Genomic DNA, 18,701 nt, shown 5'->3' with positions numbered 1-18,701 from the left:
GAAGATCCTGTCTGTGGTGACAGATGAGATTGCACCACTATGTTATCAGGATCTCTCTGAGGTTTTTCTTGAGAAAAATGCTCAAGCACTACCTCCCCATCGAGACTATGATTGTAGCATTGATCTACTCCCAAATAGCAAATTGCCGTTCGGTCATGTTTATCCTCTTTCACAGGATGAACTTTCCCATCTCAAAGACTATTTGGATGAGAATTTGGAAAAAGGTTTTATTAGACCTTCCACTTCTTCCACAGCAGCAGGACTCTTTTTTGTCCGCAATAAGGACTCAAGTCTCAGGCCTATCATCGACTATAGGCAATTGAATGCTATTACAATAAAAGATCGCTATCCTCTACCGCTTATCCCTGAGCTCATTGAGCAGGTGCGTGGAGCTACCTATTTTTCAAAATTGGACCTGAAAGGAGCATACAATCTCATTCGAATCCGTGATGGACACGAGTGGAAGACTGCATTCAGAACCAGATACGGATTGTTCGAATATCTTGTAATGCCATTCAGGCTATGCAACGCCCCTGCAGTTTTTCAACGATTTATAAACGATATTTTCAGAGACTTACTAGATGTCTGTGTTGTGGTATATCTGGACGATATACTTATATATTCACGATCCCTGTCTGAACACATTAGACATGTAAGACTAGTATTATCGAGATTGCTTGCACACAACCTTTATGTGAAACTGAAAAAATGCTTGTTTCATAAAGAAGAGGTACTGTTTCTAGGCTACATCATATCCAAAACAGGAATCGAGATGGACATGAGTAAGATATCCTGCATTCAGGATTGGCCTACACCAACCACACGCAAGGCGCTACAGCGATTCCTTGGATTTTCGAATTTCTACAGGAAGTTCATTAGAAACTTCTCTGCCATTGTGAGACCCCTCACACAGCTCACTAGCATTAAAAAACCATTCAAATGGTCAGATGAAGCAAATAAAGCTTTTCACCTGTTAAAGACAAGGTTTACTTCTGCTCCCATACTACGCCATCCAGACCCATCCCTCCAATACATTCTGGAAGTAGATGCGTCAAACATGGCAGTAGGAGCAATACTCTCCCAACGACCAACTCACACTTCACCACTTCATCCAGTCGCCTTTTTTTCTAAATCCCTAAGCAGTCCAGAGATAAATTACCCCGTGGGTGAAAAGGAACTGCTTGCTATAAAATTGGCTCTGGAGAATTGGTGACATCTACTCGAAGGCACCCAATTACCAATAATTATATACACGGACCATAAAAATCTCCAATATCTTCAGACTAACAAAACTCTCTCGCACCGACAGGTAGGATGGTCACTATTCTTTCTAATGCCCCATACACACGTGCAGATTATCTGTAGACTTTTGTCTGCAGACTTACCAAAACCATATAATATGAGGTCAAACCTAAACACTTTCAATTTGTATGCAATCCGGCAGGCCCTTGCACTACATAGAAAAGGTAAGTCTGCAGACAAAAGTCTGCAGATAATCTACACGTGTGTATGGGGCATTAGGTTTAACTTCCTAGTGACCTACACACCTGCAGATAAGAACAAAAAGGCGGATGCACTATCACGACTAACTGAAGAAAACTACTTCGAAATCCCTTCCGTTCCTATAATACCTCACAAACGCATTATTGGAGTTGTCCGTTCCTTGAAGGAAGAGGTTTTGCATGGTATAAGTTTGGATACACCCCCACCACAACTAAATACTGATGCAGAAGGCTTCCTCTACTACAACGACAAACTTTACATACCACCTACCATACGCACCAAGATCTTGGAATTATCGCATGATGTGCCTATGGCAGGACATATGGGTATGACAAAGACTCTTAATCTGATTACCAGGCAATTCTGGTGGCCTGACATGAAAACATCTATACAAAAATTCGTCTCTTCATGCAATGTCTGTGCCAGGTCCAAAATTGACACTACGAGACCATCCGGTCTACTATGCAGTCTACCAATACCCCAAACTCCATGGGAAGTTGTGTCCTTGGACTTTATAGTGGAATTGCCTCCTTCCAAAGGATTTAATACCATCTTAGTGTCAGTGGACCATCTGACAAAAATGGCACATTTCATTGCTGAATCTCACTTCTCCTTACCATCCGCAGACCAACGGACAGACTGAAAGAGTCAACCAATGCATCGAGCAATATTTACGTTGTTACACTTCTTACCAACAGGATGATGGGGTGGATCTTCTCCCTCTGGCAGAATTTGCCTACAACAACGCAACCCACAGTACGACCAAGCAGAGTCCGTTCTACTTGAACTATGGGTTTCATCCCTCTATTCTTCCACCACGCATCTTTCCTTCAAATAACCCAGTAGCTTCAGACTATCTTACCCAAATAAAGGACTCTCTGGGTTTGCTTAATACTACCATTGCACACCCTCATAGTCAACAAAAGAAGTACTATGATCTTCGCAGAAGACCTTCTCCTCAGTACGCTATCGGGGACCTCGTTTGGCTCTCAACAAAAAATTTAAGACTGAAAATCCCTAGCAAAAAGCTTGGACCTCTGTTCTTGGGACCTTTCCCAATCAAGAAACTTATTGGAAAAGCTGCAGTACAGCTTACATTGCCAATAGACCTCAAAATACATCCCATTTTCCATGTGTCGCTACTGAAGCCCCATGTTCCTGACCAAGGAATAAGACCTACTATCCCACCTCCTCCTCCTGTACAAGTTGAAGGTGGAGAAGAATACGAGATAAAAGAGATTCTGGATTCTCGTATCCACAGAGGAAGACTTCAGTACTTGATTCGATGGAAGAACTATGGGCCCCAAGACAACACCTGGCTAAACACCTCTGACATACATGCCTCTAGATTAATCCGCAATTTTCATGCGAAGTACCCAGACAAACCAGCTCCAGAGGCCTTTAGGAGCCGGCCTTAAGGGGGGGGTACTGTAATGTTCTGGTACCTTTGGGTACCCTAATTACTCTTTCATAAGTGTATGCACCCCACCATTCTCTTTTGGTAAGGTGTGAATTCACCTTTAAGACTGATGCTGTCATCACTGAGCGCCGGACTGGATGGCTATTTAGATCGCCGGCTCTCACTCACATGTGTTCGTTCAAACTGCTTTGTGCCTTGATGTTAACCTGTCTTGAAGCTCTCATGCTTGCAAGCATACCTCGCTGTCGGAACCACGCTGCGCTGATCCCTGTATCCCGCTACCGGATCATCCGCTCTTGCCGAACCTCTCCTCTGCTACATTGCTATTAGTGATAAGTACCCCACAGGGGAAACCTCTATAACCTTTATACTAAAGCTTACACTATCTAGCTCTGCATACTAAGGACTATTACTACATCTGCATTATCTAAGATTGCTAGCTCTTGAGCCTACTACCACCTGTTCTTGCACTGGGTTGATCTCTCTTGTATGTCCACCTGCTACTCTGTCATCTGCTACCATACATGATTGCTAAACCTATCTGCATCCCATCTGCTACTATCTTACTTTCAAGAACATTTCCTTTCAAGTGTCTGTCATCTACCATATCTACCCAACCTGTCTCTTCAGCCTATCATGACTGTGTTACTATATACATAAGTCACTCTAGGAAACATCTTATTGAGTGTGTGTATTTACTTGCTGAATTGAGATCCTCCACACATGATGAGTCATTGGGAGTTGGGATTGGTGTCTCAGCATTTCTCTACATGACTACTGAAGTGGAATATTTCTGCAGCTGAAAATCCACATCATACGTAAAACGCAGGAGCGTTACAGACGCATGCTCTTGTATAACCTCAACCCAAACTGTTAGCCTGCATTCACACCTATGCATCATTATTTTCAAGTGTTTTTTTTTTTTTTAATGAATTTTTTTCAAGTGTTTTTGAGCATTTTTTTTAAGCATTTCTACTGCATTTTTGAAGCATCTTCGTGTGCTTTTTCAACCTGGGAATTTTTTTTTTATGTGGCCAATAGAAAGCAGTATGACTGTGACATTTGTGACTAGTCCTTCTCCAGCCTATTCTTCCTGTTTTTGTTGTACGCTTGTTTGCTGCATTCCCTCCAAACTTCATTGTGTGTTTTTTTCCTGCATTCTCCAAGCTTTTCACTATGTCTGGCAAACACTTTTTCATGGCATGTGTAGCAGCTGCAGCATTGATGCTGGAGGAGAAAGACAGAGAAAAGCCAAGATACTGGATCTTCCGTTATTGCAAACAGAGAACAGCGAGGCCAATTCTGGGACATATATAATGATTTATGTGCACGTGAGGAGTAATTATTCAAATATACATGGATGTCAGTGAAAATGTAAGTTCATCTCCCCATCTGCACAAAGTTTGTAATGTTTACAGTCGTGTCACAAAGCTCTCTGATTGCTATAACCCGATGTCCAGCATCTTTCTAGCAAACCCTACCCCATTCACCCAAGGGCTGGGATATTCTCAGGAAGACAGCTGAAGGTAAACCACAGGAATTCTTGCTGACATCATTGTCTATTTGCATGGACATATTTTTTAGACAATGATGCCAGGCAGCACCCCCGTTTGTTTACATCCAGCTGTTAGCTCTGGGAATCTCCTAGCAGGTGCTGAATGGGGCAAGGGATAATGATGTGTTGCTAGGACATGGTCAGCTGCAAAACTCAGTGTTCCTGCTAGCAGTTGGCTGAACAAGCACAGAGAATGGAGTGTCTATAGTAATGATGCTCTGACCTCATTGCCACCCTTCTTCCAGTAAGAGATTTGTGTACCTGTTCCCCACAGGTACATGAATCTTTCACTCTCAAAGAAAATGTTGCCAAGGATCAAGGATCAAGAAAAGGATTGTCTATGAAATTCTCTGACTCTCTCAGATTCCCTATTCTATTGCTTATCAACTTACACCCATTTTTCTTTCCTTACAATGTTTACGACTTGATTGTGTTACTCTCTTGGCATTTGGAGCAACAGGAAATCTTCTTTCAGAGCAGTATTTCCGCAATGAAAAGGCTCATAATCACATTGCAATAGTTTTTTTTTTTTATAGTAATATGAATGTTTATTTTACCTTTTTGGCATTTCTACACACCAACCCCTCCCACAAAAAAAGACACACACACAAACATATATTTAGATACATTTTCTGCATTTCTGACCCCATGCAGACTGGCTTTTCCTTAATAATATACAATGTTGGAGGGCAGTTTATACATTTTTAAATCCTTTCTCGGGGCAATCTTACTGAATGAGCATGCTGGGCAGTTGCCTGGGGGCCCCACCTCCCCGGGGGGCTTCGCCTGCCCAGCGACCCAGCCCCAGCCAAGCATTAGTCCCGATTTCCGTGTGCATCCCGCGGCCGAACTTAGCAGGTGGCAAGCGCCTGTCGGCCCTGCTCTGCTGTCAGGCCACTCGGGCCATGGAGAGGGAGCCCACAACTGCAGAAAGGCCTGTCCGCCTCAATGGGAACAGGCACACACAGGACAGTCAAGTCTGACTCCCGTCCATGTGTGTGTTCACCAGACCCAGCCGCCGAACTTGGAAGTTGTCATTAACCTCGCACTGCTGTACCAATAAATATAGCCTAGGATAATTTGCATTTTTATTCTCGTTGGTGATTTTGTAGGCAGGGCCCCAGTGCACTGCATTGCCCAGGGCCCTTTAATGCTCTTAAGATGGCACTGTCCTTTCTTAGAACAGATAATGCTCAAATCTAGTTAATAACTAATAATGAAGAACTGTGAACACAGTACAGACAGGGTTAAATATGGTGAACACTAATCCACAGCACCTTTCTAAACATAAAAACACGGGAAAGCATGGAAAGATTTTTAAAGTGGTATTAAACCCAAAAGGAAACATGTATTCTTTTGCTGCTTACCAATTCTTAGATGTGATGGCCAGTAAGTCTGTTGTTTTTTAACAGAATGAGCTGTCCTACAGACGTAGCAGTTTGAGTGTTGGGACAAGCCATGTATCAGTGACAGGTGTTTACATTGATCGGTATTTATTTTTTTCATGAAAAACCTTTAACCCAAAAGAAAAAAAACTGTTGCTGTAACTGCTTATGTAACTCCAGTTTGAGCTGGAATTTGGCTTATTTTTTTTAGTTAACCTAAGGCCCCTTTCACGCGGGGTGGATCCGTTTTGCTTGCTCAGCGGGGATCGCTCTGAATACATCTGATCCCATCCGATCAGACCCCCTAGACAGATGGCAAACGTATTACCATACATCTGTTTTCAGCAGATTCTGTCAGATTGGAAGCCAGGCGGATGTCAGCAGACACATGTCCCATTGTGCCTATAGAGGACAATGAGTAGCCCGATCAGGTCTGCCTGAAAAACTGACAGGTGGACCTGATCGGTCCGATTGTGTGAAAGGGCCTTATTCTGCTAGTCCATATAACACTCCACTCCCCCCAGACTGACAAAGCTGCTGTCCAAAGGTGCCCCCTGTTTCATTCATCCAGAGTGGAGTCATTCTAATAGAGGAGGTGTATTGCTGGCCAGATCACCAGATGAAAACAGACTAAAAAACTAAATCAATGCATCTACCACAATTGGTACTATGCGATATATATAACATTTTTGGTTTTGAGTTTAATATCACCTTAAGCAAGTAACAATACAGTAAGTAACAGCAAAGCTGGTGGTTTTGTGGTGTAGTGGAGTTGAGGCCAGGAACATACACTTCCTTGCTTATTCCCAGCGAAGATATATTCAAACAGGCAGGTAAGGGAGAAATGTTAGAGAGGGGAGGCGTGTCTCAAAGGGAAATTAGGACACCTTTGGGGATAACAAGGAGTTTGGTAATGAGGTGGAGTTGGGCCAGAATAGTAATGTTGTTGGGGTGGAACAGAAAGTTGGTAAATTGGAAGAACAGATGCGGAAGTTTGTGATGGTGCTTATAGAAATGTGGCTGGATCTGTGGGATGAGAGTAAGGAGGATACATTTGAGAAACGGGAGTATGAGTTGGTGGTGGTGGTGGTGGTGTGAATGTGAAAGTAGTTCATGATACTGGGTCTCATCTCCACCTGGCGCTGCCTTGGAACCTCCTTGACCACTCCCTTCACACTCTTTAGGATTATTAGCTCCTTATTGTCACCCAGCTGCTTAGAAAAGTCTGCCATTAGGTCGATTCGTTTTATGTACCTTTGGACTTGCCCCATGCCCCTGGTGGGCCTTGATATCTGTCTTCTGTGTAGAGTGTTCAGGGTTGCTGTCAGTAAAATGTGTCCTTTTTGGGCAAGGAAATAGTGCTTGAGGAGGTGCTGGCTGTAGGTAGAATGTAATGGCTGACGTTATTCCTTGCAATCTTATCCTCCTCCTCCTCCTGGTCGTCCTCCACACCTTTCAGCTTCCAGGAGCGTTGGCTACTGAAAGAGCTGCTTTACAACATGGATTCTTAAAACATTATTCACATAGTCTAAGGGCAAATCTGTGAATGCTGTGAGACATCTCATATCTTCATAATCAAAGGTAATTGCTGTATGTAATACTTCAGAATTACATCCTGAAAAGCTGTGGCCAATACACATATGCAGCTGGAGCTGTTGCTGCCTATCCACTTATCTACATACAATATACAATAGTCTCCTATGCCAGGTGTATGCCGTCTTCAGGCTCTTCTATTTCAGTTTTATCATTTTTACTGAAAAAAAAATGTTTTTTTTTTACCCTTAGGTGCATAGTAAACCAGTCAATACTTGGCTAGTCTGCAGTGTGCATTCTTGGAAGGAAAATCTACAGCAAGCTACAATAACTGCAACATGATAGAGCATATTATATAGGATGTGCTGCACAGTGTGGATATGAACACGGGAGGGGTGGTCATCTATAGCCAGTCTTTTCTGGGAGCATGCAATTTCCCTAATTGTGTTGGAGCAATTGATGGAAAACACATAATGATCATCAAATCATCAAGCCAATATTGAGTAGCAGCAAGTACTTTAATTACAAAAAAAGTATTTTTATTTTGTCCTTTTGGTGGTCACAGAGGCAAATATTTGCTTTTACTGTATTGATGTAGGAAAATATAGGAGCAGTTCTGACTGATTTTTGGTCATTCAACCTTTGCACAGATGCTGCAGGAAAACTAACTTAACCTGTTTGAGAACTCTCCGCTGCCAGGAACAAGAAGTCCTGGGTTACCCTTTGTCTTTGGTGGGCTGAGGCCTTTGAGCACTAGCTAATGCCCTTTTCTAATCACATCTTAAATGTAGAGAAGAGGGTTTTTAAATATTGACTCACCAGAGCATGAAGAGTAGTGGAGTGTGTTTTTGGCCTCCTTTCTAATAAGTGGTTTTCTGCACATGGCAAATAACATGAACATGCAGAATGCAATCACTGCAGTTAAGGCAGCATGTGTCCTGTACAATTTTGACCCCCCAGCATGATGGGTTCTTTTTCAAAGACACTTTAATGCACACTATGGAAAGGACCCATCGGACCGGAAGCCATGGCAGCACAAGTGGTGCAAACATCAAGGACAATTGTACATCATTCTTTGGTTACCACAGGACAGTTTCTGTGGCTTATTGAATAATAATTGAATAATTTGAGATAAATACTTCAGCTCTGCAGAGTGTAAATCTTCAGCTCTGTTGCTTTGAATAATAAAATGATTTTGAACAAAAAATATCTTAGGTTTTGTTGGGTGCTATAAATTTTATTTTAGATAAACTTTGTTGCAGCTAGAAGTACCTCTTAGCTAAAAAGAGTTTACCAAGGTTGCCATATGCTAAAACCTACTGACAATGGTTCCTAGGCTACTCACACATCTGAAAATACAGTGCATGCTGCTGCAATGCATTCATTTACTACAACAAGCAAAGGATGAAGCTGAGCATTTTGGGAGAATACATAACATAGCTGGCCCACAACTGCAGCTACAATGCTGCTCAAAAGTTCTACGCAGGTTTACCACATGCAAAACATGAGGATGAAGATAGTGGGAGAAAATCCCATGGTTGGATCATATGTCTGCTGAAATGTTGCAGCCATGTCAGCAGGGAGCTTTACAACCAACAAAATATGAACTTAAAAACTGAAAATTTTGTACTCTTTTCTTGAATCTGGGAGGCATTGTAGCTGGATAGGCAGGTAATGGGATGAGATTTATCACCAGGAATGATTCCTCCTTCCACGATTCTTGTCTTGGGGGTCTTTGGGATCATTAAAACAGGGATGGCGAGGCACCAGGTCAATGAAGCCCTCTACCTCAAACAGATGTACTGTGCTGTCCTCCATCTTTCTCACCAAACGTGTTTATAAAGGGATGGAATGCTACTGATTATTTTCAGAGAGTTCATGTTTGGGCAGAAAATGTGTGGCAAAACTCACGTTTAATGCGCATAAATGCACGTCGTGAATTTTGGTGCATTTCCATTAAGGGCTATTGGACCAAAAATGCTAAATTCTGCCTAAAAAGTAGCTTATGTATTTTTTGTTCAGCTCAGGGGCGTAACTACAGGGGTTGCAGGGGTTGCAATCGCAACCGGGCCCTATGCTCCAAGGGGCCTGTGCAGCTCCCATGTACACCGGGATAGGAGGGGCGGTAGGGGCACCATGTTGAGAAATCACTGTCCTCCTTTTTCCTCCTGTAGCTGCAGGATGAAAATGGAGATTGGTTCCTCTCTATGCTGCCCCCGCCACTCCTCCTATCCAGTTCACTTGTGTTCTGCTGTCTCTGGGCCCCCCCCCCCACCGTGCTGCCCCCCCCACCCCCCACTATGCTCCATCCCCTCTCCTGCCGGCTTCTGCAGGGGAGGTGTCACAATAGAGAACCAGGAAGGGGTCGGTAAATATGTATTTACCAGCTCCTTCCTTTTCTGAATGGACAGAGTCATAGTCAGTGACATTGTAAAAAAATAAAATAGAATGATAAAAAAATAATTCAATTAAAATACCAAAAAATAAAAACTACTGACACAAGTGGGTGAACTTCCAGGATTGCAAAGGTCACACTTGCAACCAGGCCCTGGCATTCCACCACAGTGGGGAGTCCCCAAGATGACAGGAAGGGGGCCCACTGCAGAACTTGTGAAAGGGTCTCACTGCAGGACCGTAATAAAGGGCCCTGCAATGAGAGTAAAGGGCCCCAGAGTCAGTGGGAAGAGCCCCAGGCTTGAAGGGAAGGGCCCCAGCCAGGGGTCCGGGGGGCCCTTCATGGTTTCTTGCACTGGGGCCCTGAAGGTTCTAGTTACGCCTCTGGTTCAGCTACAATAGCAAGCAATAGAATGTTCACTTGCTCAGATGTGAACAGGGGCTATTGAAAACAATGCGGTTTGGCTTGTTGAGTTTTTGTAGGCTTTGAGCTTCAAGAATCAAATTCTGGTGTGAGAAGGGCCTTACATTTGACAAAAATTCACTTATTCAGGCACACATTTCAAACAAAGGCAACATACAGATATGGCCACCTGTGCTTCTAGTCTTCTAAAGATATGGCTAATCTCCCACACTTTTCTTTAGCAAAATGGTAATTCATTCTAAAACTTATAATATGCATATGATAAATCAAAAAGATCAAAGTGTGATTGATAGGAACAATAATAGGAGGTCAAATGTTAGCTTGATGTAAATTTTCATTTTCTTTCAGTTTTTATCTCAAATGACAATATTTCTTGTATTGATTGTGGGTTCCATGTTCTGTGGCCATTTAGGAAAAATTGAATTGGATTCTGTTACACTTGCTGGAGCTGTAAGTATTCACTTTTTTACCGTTTACATTTTTACTTTTAAAAAATGTCTTTAGTTCAATTAAGTAATAACATTACAAACGACCTTTGAATAGTGTTTTTAGTCAAATCTTATATATAATAATACTGATATATAGTATCAGTAAAGATTTTAGTTATTTCACCTTCTCTTCATGTATCATGGTAGCATATCTGGCTGTTTCTGTAGTAACATATCAGGAAAAGGGGACATGCATTTTTAGCTTTTCAGAAAACACAGCGATGTTCAAATCTGTACAGTATTAAAAAGAAACAGGCAATGTGTGCTCATCATTACAAAGCAAGGCACACAGATACATCCATTCCATGCCCAGTAACCAGGCTGTCCATATTTAAAACAATATATTTTTTTAATTGAAATCCCTATTTTTGTTTTCTATTTTATAACCACGGGTGATCATTTGCTATATTTATGGGAGTGCACAGATGTTTGCACTCTACAGGTTTTGAATAAATAGGTGGTGAGCAGGGATTTACATTGCTTGCTCAGACCCTGATAAAGGGATAATGACCACGCATCTGAGAAGGTGAAAGAAAAATGCATCAAACTATTACACTTTAAGAATGCAAAATTCCAGTATGTTTTTTTAAGGACCCTGTTGTTATATTTGTGCAGTTACTTTTTACAGCTCCTCTACATTGTACAGTGTACAGTATGCCTCAATGATTCACTAATCTATCTCTTTTACAGGTTATAAATATAACTGGCATATCATTTGGATATGGAATGAGTGCTGGATGTGATACATTGATGTCACAGGTATATTGTTAAATGTTTTTTTTTCTTTTATACCTTTTTTTTGCATAAAAAATTATGTGACATTTAGCTGGATATGCATTTTAGATTGCCATGGTTACCTGGTCCTGTCTATTCATTAATTTCTTCATCTGGCCGTCACTTCATCAGGGCTATATTTAGTCACTATGCTGCCCTAGGCACATCTGAATGAGGACGCTCTTGTGCACAAGCTTCACCCTTTGGGGAACTTTTTGAAAAAAGCTCTGCTTAAACCGGTGCAGTTGGCCATAGCAAACAATCAGCTTCTATCTTTCATTTTTTCCCACAGCTTAGAAAATGAACATTTTTCAAAGCTGATATGCCGCTCTAGGCAATTTGTCTCAGACACTTTGAATAATTTCCCTCTTCTGTCATGTGCATTTTTTATATGCAAAATCTGTAATCTGATATACAGACCACCAAACATGAGAAAAAGTCATGATTTAATGTAAGGTGAAATATTAAGAGCCCTAGGACTTCTCTCAGTTCCTTGTCTAGTCTTTTTCTTTATTTATTTTTCATGTGATCCTATGCACCGTATACATTCATGCAATGAGAATATACTGCAAGCATCATTGTATAGTAATTGACCTATGTTACATGTTCATATACAGTATCTCACAAAAGTGAGTACACCCCTCACATTTTTGTAAATATTTTATTCTATCTTTTGATGTGACAACACTGAAGAAAAGACACTTTGCTACAATGTAAAGTAGTGAGTGTACAGCTTGTATATCAGTGTAAATTTGCTGTCCCCTCAAAATAACTCAACACACAGCCATTAATGTATAAACCGCCGGCAACAAAAGTCAGTACACCAATAAATTAAAATGTCCAAATTGGGCCAAATTAGCCATTTCCCCTCCCCGGTGTCACGTGACTCGTTAGTGTTACAAGGTGTCAGGTGGGAATGGGGAGCAGGTGTGTTAAATTTGGTGTTATCGCTCTCACTCTCTTATACTGGTCAATGGAAGTTCAACATGGCACCTCATGGCAAAGAACTCTCTGAAGAACTGAAAAAAATAATTGTTGCTCTACATAAAGATGGCCTAGGCTATAAGAAGATTGCCAAGACCCTGAAACTGAGCTGCAGCATGGTGGCTAAGACCATACAGCGGTTTAACAGGACAGGTTTCACTCAGAACAGGCCTCTTCATGGTCGACCAAAGAGGTTGAGTGCACGTGCTCAGCGTCATATCCAGAGGTTGCCTTTGGGAAATAGACGTATGCGTGTTGCCAGCATTGCTGCAAAGGTTGAAGGAGTGTGGGTTCAGCCTGTCCGTGCTTAGACCATACGCCGCACACTGCATCAAATTGGTCTGCATGGCTGTTGTCTCCAGAGGAAGCCTCTTCTAAAGATGTTGCACAAGAAAGCCCGCAAACAGTTTGCTGAAGACAAGCAGACCAAGGACATGGATTACTGGAACCATGTCCTGTGGTCTGATGAGACCAAGACAAACTTATTTGGTTCAGATGGTGTCGAGCGTGTGTGGCGGCACCCAGGTGAGGAGTACAAGGACAAATGTATCTTGGCTACAGTCAAGCATGGTGGTGGGAGTGTCATGGTCTGGGGCTGCATGAGAGCTGCCAGCACTGGGGAGCTACAGTTCATTGAGGGAACCATGAATGCCAACATGTACTGTGACATACTGAAGCAGAGCATGATCCCCTCCCTTTGGAGACTGGGCGGCAGGGCAGTTTTCCAACATGATAACGACTCCAAACACACCTCCAAGACGATCACTAAAATGCTTAAGAAGCTGAGGGTAAAGGTGATGGACTGGCCAAGCATTTTTCCAGACCTAAACCCTATTGAGCATCTGTGGGGCATCTTAAAACGATAGGTGGAGGAGCACAAGGTCTCTAACATCCACCAGCTCCATGATGTCATCATGGAGGAGTAGAAGAGGACTCCAGTGGCAACCTGTGAAGCTCTGGTGAACTCCATGCCCAAGAGTGTTAAGGCATTGCTGGAAAATAATGTTGGCCACACAAAATATTGACACTTTGGGCCCAATTTGCACATTGTCACTTAGGGGTGTACCCACTTTTGTTGCCAGCGGTTTAGACATTAATGGCTGTGTGTTGAGTTATTTTGATGGGACAGCAAATTTACACTGTTATACAAGCTGTACACTCACTACTTTACATTGTAGCAAAGTGTCATTTCTTCAGTGTTGTCACATGAAAAGATAGAATAAAATATTTACAAAAACGTGAGGGGTGTACTAACTTTTGTGATATACTGTATGTGTTTTGTGTCTGTGTTCAAAAGTTTCAATAAAAATGTATAATAAAAGTTCAGTGAGAAATATAAAGCAGAACTTTAGGCAAATAGCTAAATACTTAGTTGAATAGATATCTAAAATTTGTTTTACCTGACAATATAATAAATAATAAAATATAATATAATAAATATTATTTTCAGTTATTTGGAGGACTTTACACCTCTCCATTACACTTCTTAGTCAGGCAGACCATTATTTCCTGGTTTAGCTTTTGCACTTTCCTGTCTCGCATCTCTGCCTCCATTCTGTTCATTGAACGCCTAATCAGCATTATAACCAAAGTGCTGGCAAAAGACCTTGGAATCTATAACACTGAACTACAAAATGGTGGTGTCACTCCAAAATCAGTTCACAGATTTGTATTTCAATTGTTCATTAGCTTTTCTAGTATCTTCATGTGAACATACAAATTGTGGTTGGTGTCATGCTCCTCAAACCCACAGGATCAAATGCAGGGGAGGGCTGGCAGCCTTAGGCCTGGAGGGCAAGCCCAGTCAAGTGGCCCATTGAACCATCAAATCAGCTCACCATCCATGCCCACCTGGTTTCATAACAGATATTGATGTTATGAATCAAGACAAACATAATGCAATGTGGTAACATAATTTAATGTTAATAGCAAAAAAGAAGGTTTAACAAAAATACATGACATCATGCCAGGTGGGGCCTAGGAAGCTCCTGTCGGATGGAGATCACTCTGCCTGACAGGGAAGTGACCATGTTAGTATTGTGCCAGCCGGGTACAGGAGCGTACTCTACACACTCATACCGTGCCGCTGCAGCTCTGCAAATATTACATTGTGTAGCAGCGACCAGCAGCTGTATACAGTGTCTGGCCCCTACATTTGTCCAGCCCTGAGTGCGGCCTTTTTACCCAGTATCAGAGTGGCCCAGGGGGCAATTGCCACCCAGCCCCCCTTCCCAGTCCTCCCCTGATCAAATGTACCTCTAAAAAAGTTTAACTAATTACCTTCATTATTTATTTTTTGTCATCAATATGGGATAATCTTTATTACTCCAGCCCCTTACTTTGACTTGGTATTCGTCAAATAAATCCACTCAGGTTTAGGGTTGAGCGAACCCGAACTGTAACGTTTGGGTTTGTACCGGACTTTAGGGTTTTCTCGATCCCGGACATTGTACTGTACATTCGTTATCGAGTTTGGTGTCCGGCAATTTAATGGCGCGTAAAAAAAAAGATGCAGGGCAGCCAATCAACAAGCGTTTAACTGGTGTGCCCTTAGAAGCCATCACAGCCATGCCTACTAATAGCATGGCTGTCATTGGCCAGTGCAGCATGTGACCCAGCGTCTATATAAGCTGGAGTCACATAGTGCCGCACGTCACTCTCCTCTATCTAGTGTAGGGAAAGGCTGCCTGTGGCTGCTGCTTTGAGGGAAAGCATAGGAGTAGGAAAGAATCTTTGATCATTCTAATTAATCTACATAGATGTTGTTGTGTACTAGGGGGCTGCTGCATTGAGGGAGAGAGGGAGAGTATATAGAAGGAGGACAGAATCATTAATATTATTCTTTAATCAGAACTTCAACTCATCTACATAGATTTTGTTGTGTAATAGGGCAGTGCTGCATTGAGGGAGAGAGGGAGAGTATACAGAAGGAGGACAGAATCATTAATATTATTCTTTAATCAGAACTTCAACTCATCTACATAGATTTTGTTGTGTGGGTGCAGTGCACAATCTTTTTACCCTGCCCGGATCCCAGTCACAGGGCGGCGGGGGGGGGGGGGGGGGGATTATATGCAAGCTCAGTGCACCAGCATATTCAGTGCGCATTTAAAGCTATATTATATAGCTCTAATTTTCTGGGTTTGAAAAAAAAAAAACATTTTTGGCATTACCATCCATCTAGGGGCTCTGTCGCATTATTGAGTGCACATTTAAAGCTATATATAGCTCTAATTTTCTGGGTTTTTAAAAACACCCTTTTTGGGCTAAAATCCATAATTTTATAGCCCTTGCTAGCTGCATCTGTACATGTAGAATTTAAGCTGCTGTCCTACTGTGTTAGTCAAAAAACACAATTTTTGGGCAAAATACACAGTTTTACAGCCTTTGCTTGCTGCATGTGTGATAAAAAACAAGCTTGAAATGCTGCAATAGTTTTCTGTGTTTGAAAAAACACCCATTTTTGGCATTACCCTCCATCTTGGGGCTCTGTCACATTATTGAGTGCACATTTAAAGCTATATATAGCTATAATTTTCTGGGTTTTTAAAAACACCCTTTTTGGGCTAAAATCCATAATTTTATAGCCCTTGCTTGCTGCATCTGTACGTGTAGAATTCAAGCTGCTGTCCTACTGTGTTAGTCAAAAAACACAATTTTACAGCCCTTGCTTGCTGCATGTGTGATAAAAACAAGCTTTAAATACTGCAATCGTTTTCAGGGTTTTAAAAAACACCCATTTTTGTCATCACCCTCCTTCTTGGGCCTCTGTCGCATTATTCAGTGCGCATTTTAAGCTATATATAACTATAATTTTCTGGGTTTTCAAAAACACCCTTTTTGGGCTAAAATCCATAATTTTATAGCCCTTGCTTGCTGCATCTGTATGTGTAGAATTCAAGCTGCTGTCCTACTGTGTTAGTCAAAAAACACCCTTTTTGGGCAAAATACACAACATACTGTTGTTCTATTCTGCTATTCAAAAAACACCCATTTAGGGCAAGATCCTAAATTTGAGAAATATGGGGGGGGCGTGGCTGAACCGCGGATGTGAGCAGACGTGCACCCTGCAGGCTCCGACGATAATCCTTCAACTTCTCCTGTGTAACGCCGCATCCTGACTCCTACTTACCCTCCGACGGTGTATAGTATCCTGCTGGAGTCCCTCAGTGGCCCGGTGAGTCCTCTCGGTCCCTCTAAGCCATGTCCAAACAGGGGAAAAGATGGGAAGTCTGCTCCGACCGGGCCGGCCCAAGATGGCGGCCCCCTGCAGCGCTCCTCTCAGAAGGCAACATACTGCACAGAAGCTGTTTGCAAAGCCTGCCTCCTGAGACCCCCCGCTACCCACTGGGGCGACTCAGTCGGGCTCCCCTGGTTCTCAATCTGACACAGATGACACCGTGCCGCTGGGGGATCTGTCCCGCCAATTTGCTGTCTGGGAGGCTGCTAGTGGACCAGGCAGGCTGTTCATAATTCCATGGGGAGCCAGGAAAGAACAAGCAGCTTCTTCATGAGCTATTGCATGCTGTATAGTTAAGCTCATTCCAAGGACATGTAGGGCTAGTGGCAGATCAGTTCCTCAAGCTGTGATTGTCCATTCTACTAGAAGTATTTCTACATACTGGGTGACATATGCTAAAGTGTCTCCTGGGATGATGTGAAAGAGGACCAGCTGCTCTTTCTCTTCAAATGTCATTGTGCTCTACAGTATTGATCCAGCCAGGCTTACTTCTAAAGATTTATGGAAGAGAGCTCTAGAATTTTCTGCACCTATACAGTATTTCATTAAATATTGTTCTTGCAAGCATTACCCTCCCATGTAGGTTAGATTGGGGTGTGGCACCAACTACCAGTTTTATACTGCCATGGATAGGAATTGGGAAAAGAAAATATGACATTTTTCTAGTATTTGACTGGACATTTGCATAAACCTTAACAGCTTCCATTAGTTAGATAGGATAACATTTACTGACATATTTATATCTGTGTATTTATATACTCATTCTTTCAGACCTATGGCAGCAAGAATATGAAGCGAGTGGGAACAATCCTGCAGAGAGGAATTCTTATACAAATGTTGTGCTGCTTCCCCTGCTGGGCAATATTTATTAATACAGAGCAGGTATTGCTACTGTGCAAACAGAACCCAGATATCGCTAGGTTAGTATTATAACCTTTTTCCTCTTACCTTTAGCAAAAAAACATTTTTTTCAATTCTCTTCATACATTTTTCCCTGGGGGTTTGTGGCAGGTCTCATGACTTTCTGAGATCTTCCCAGGATCCTCTTCCCTCTGTGGTGGCAGTGGGTGGCCTCCGACATGGTGAGGCACCCCAGCGGGTGTGTCTAAGACTACCTGGGCTCACAGGAAGTGAATTGATTAAAGCTAGCCAGGAGAGGTTTACTGTTCACTTCTAAAGTGTTTGGGCTTGCCCTGAAGAAAAGGTGGCAACTATGCCAGTTCTCTGTCTTCCATATGTACTGTGCATGATGTAATATTATACCTAAGAACTGGTTAACATCCCTTAAAAGGACATGAGCTCATTTGAACTCAATATGTATGCAAAGTCCAGGTTTATTTTTTATCTTCTTACAATCATATGTGGTTTTATCAGTCACATACGTTTGTGATTTACTGAGACTGATATTGATGCACTTTATTTTATTATATGTGGATGTAGATTACTGTAACTGACACGCTGTATATTTGTTGATGTATTTTTCACAGGTTAAATTGGGATGGCTGCACTTTTTTGCGTTCTATATTCTACTTTTGATTATAGTTTTCAAATTACACACCATGTTTCTGTTCAAGTGCTTGCCAAACAGACAATTAAAGGTGTATTTTAAATAATTCTTATTCTTCCTCACATTTCATATTTGAATGCTGCTACACACTGAATAGGTGAGGAAGGTCAGTAATAACCAAAAGGGTTGACAAGATCCTTTATTGCTTGATTGCACATATATATACATATTCCTTGTATGTTTATTTCTAATTTTGTTTGATAGCTCACTGCTATCCTATGAGACACATTTGTTGCAATTACATGCATCACTTTAGCGCAGCTTTATCTTTATTAAAGATACATTTAGGTTGTTAGAATAAACTATACATATCATAATAAAGCCTATATACATTTCTTTGCAGGTTAACGCAAAAATATGTGATGATCTTTGTACCCGCTCTACCTGTAAGTTGTTTTGTTCTTGTACTACATCCTGTCTCCTATGCCTGGGGC

General features: G+C 41.9%; 1 protein-coding gene across 1 annotated transcript in view; it reads left to right on the top strand.

Moving 5' to 3' along the window:
* Positions 1 to 18,701, top strand: part of LOC309546693 (multidrug and toxin extrusion protein 1-like) — a gene marked incomplete at both ends in the record, with an annotated part of 59,522 nt that overhangs the window by 9,552 nt on the left and 31,269 nt on the right. The window contains 4 exons of the mRNA XM_082246407.1: positions 10,563 to 10,664; positions 11,393 to 11,461; positions 17,472 to 17,620; positions 18,611 to 18,653. Of these exons, the coding sequence (XP_082102533.1) occupies positions 10,563 to 10,664; positions 11,393 to 11,461; positions 17,472 to 17,620; positions 18,611 to 18,653 (363 nt within the window). The remainder of the gene's footprint in view (positions 1 to 10,562; positions 10,665 to 11,392; positions 11,462 to 17,471; positions 17,621 to 18,610; positions 18,654 to 18,701) is intronic.

Source organism: Pelophylax lessonae (genome assembly GCF_965119305.1).
Source record: "Pelophylax lessonae genome assembly, chromosome: 2".
Taxonomy (NCBI): Eukaryota; Metazoa; Chordata; class Amphibia; order Anura; family Ranidae; genus Pelophylax; species Pelophylax lessonae.
Note: the sequence above shows the minus strand (reverse complement) of the source record. Positions and strands in the feature narration are given on the sequence as shown.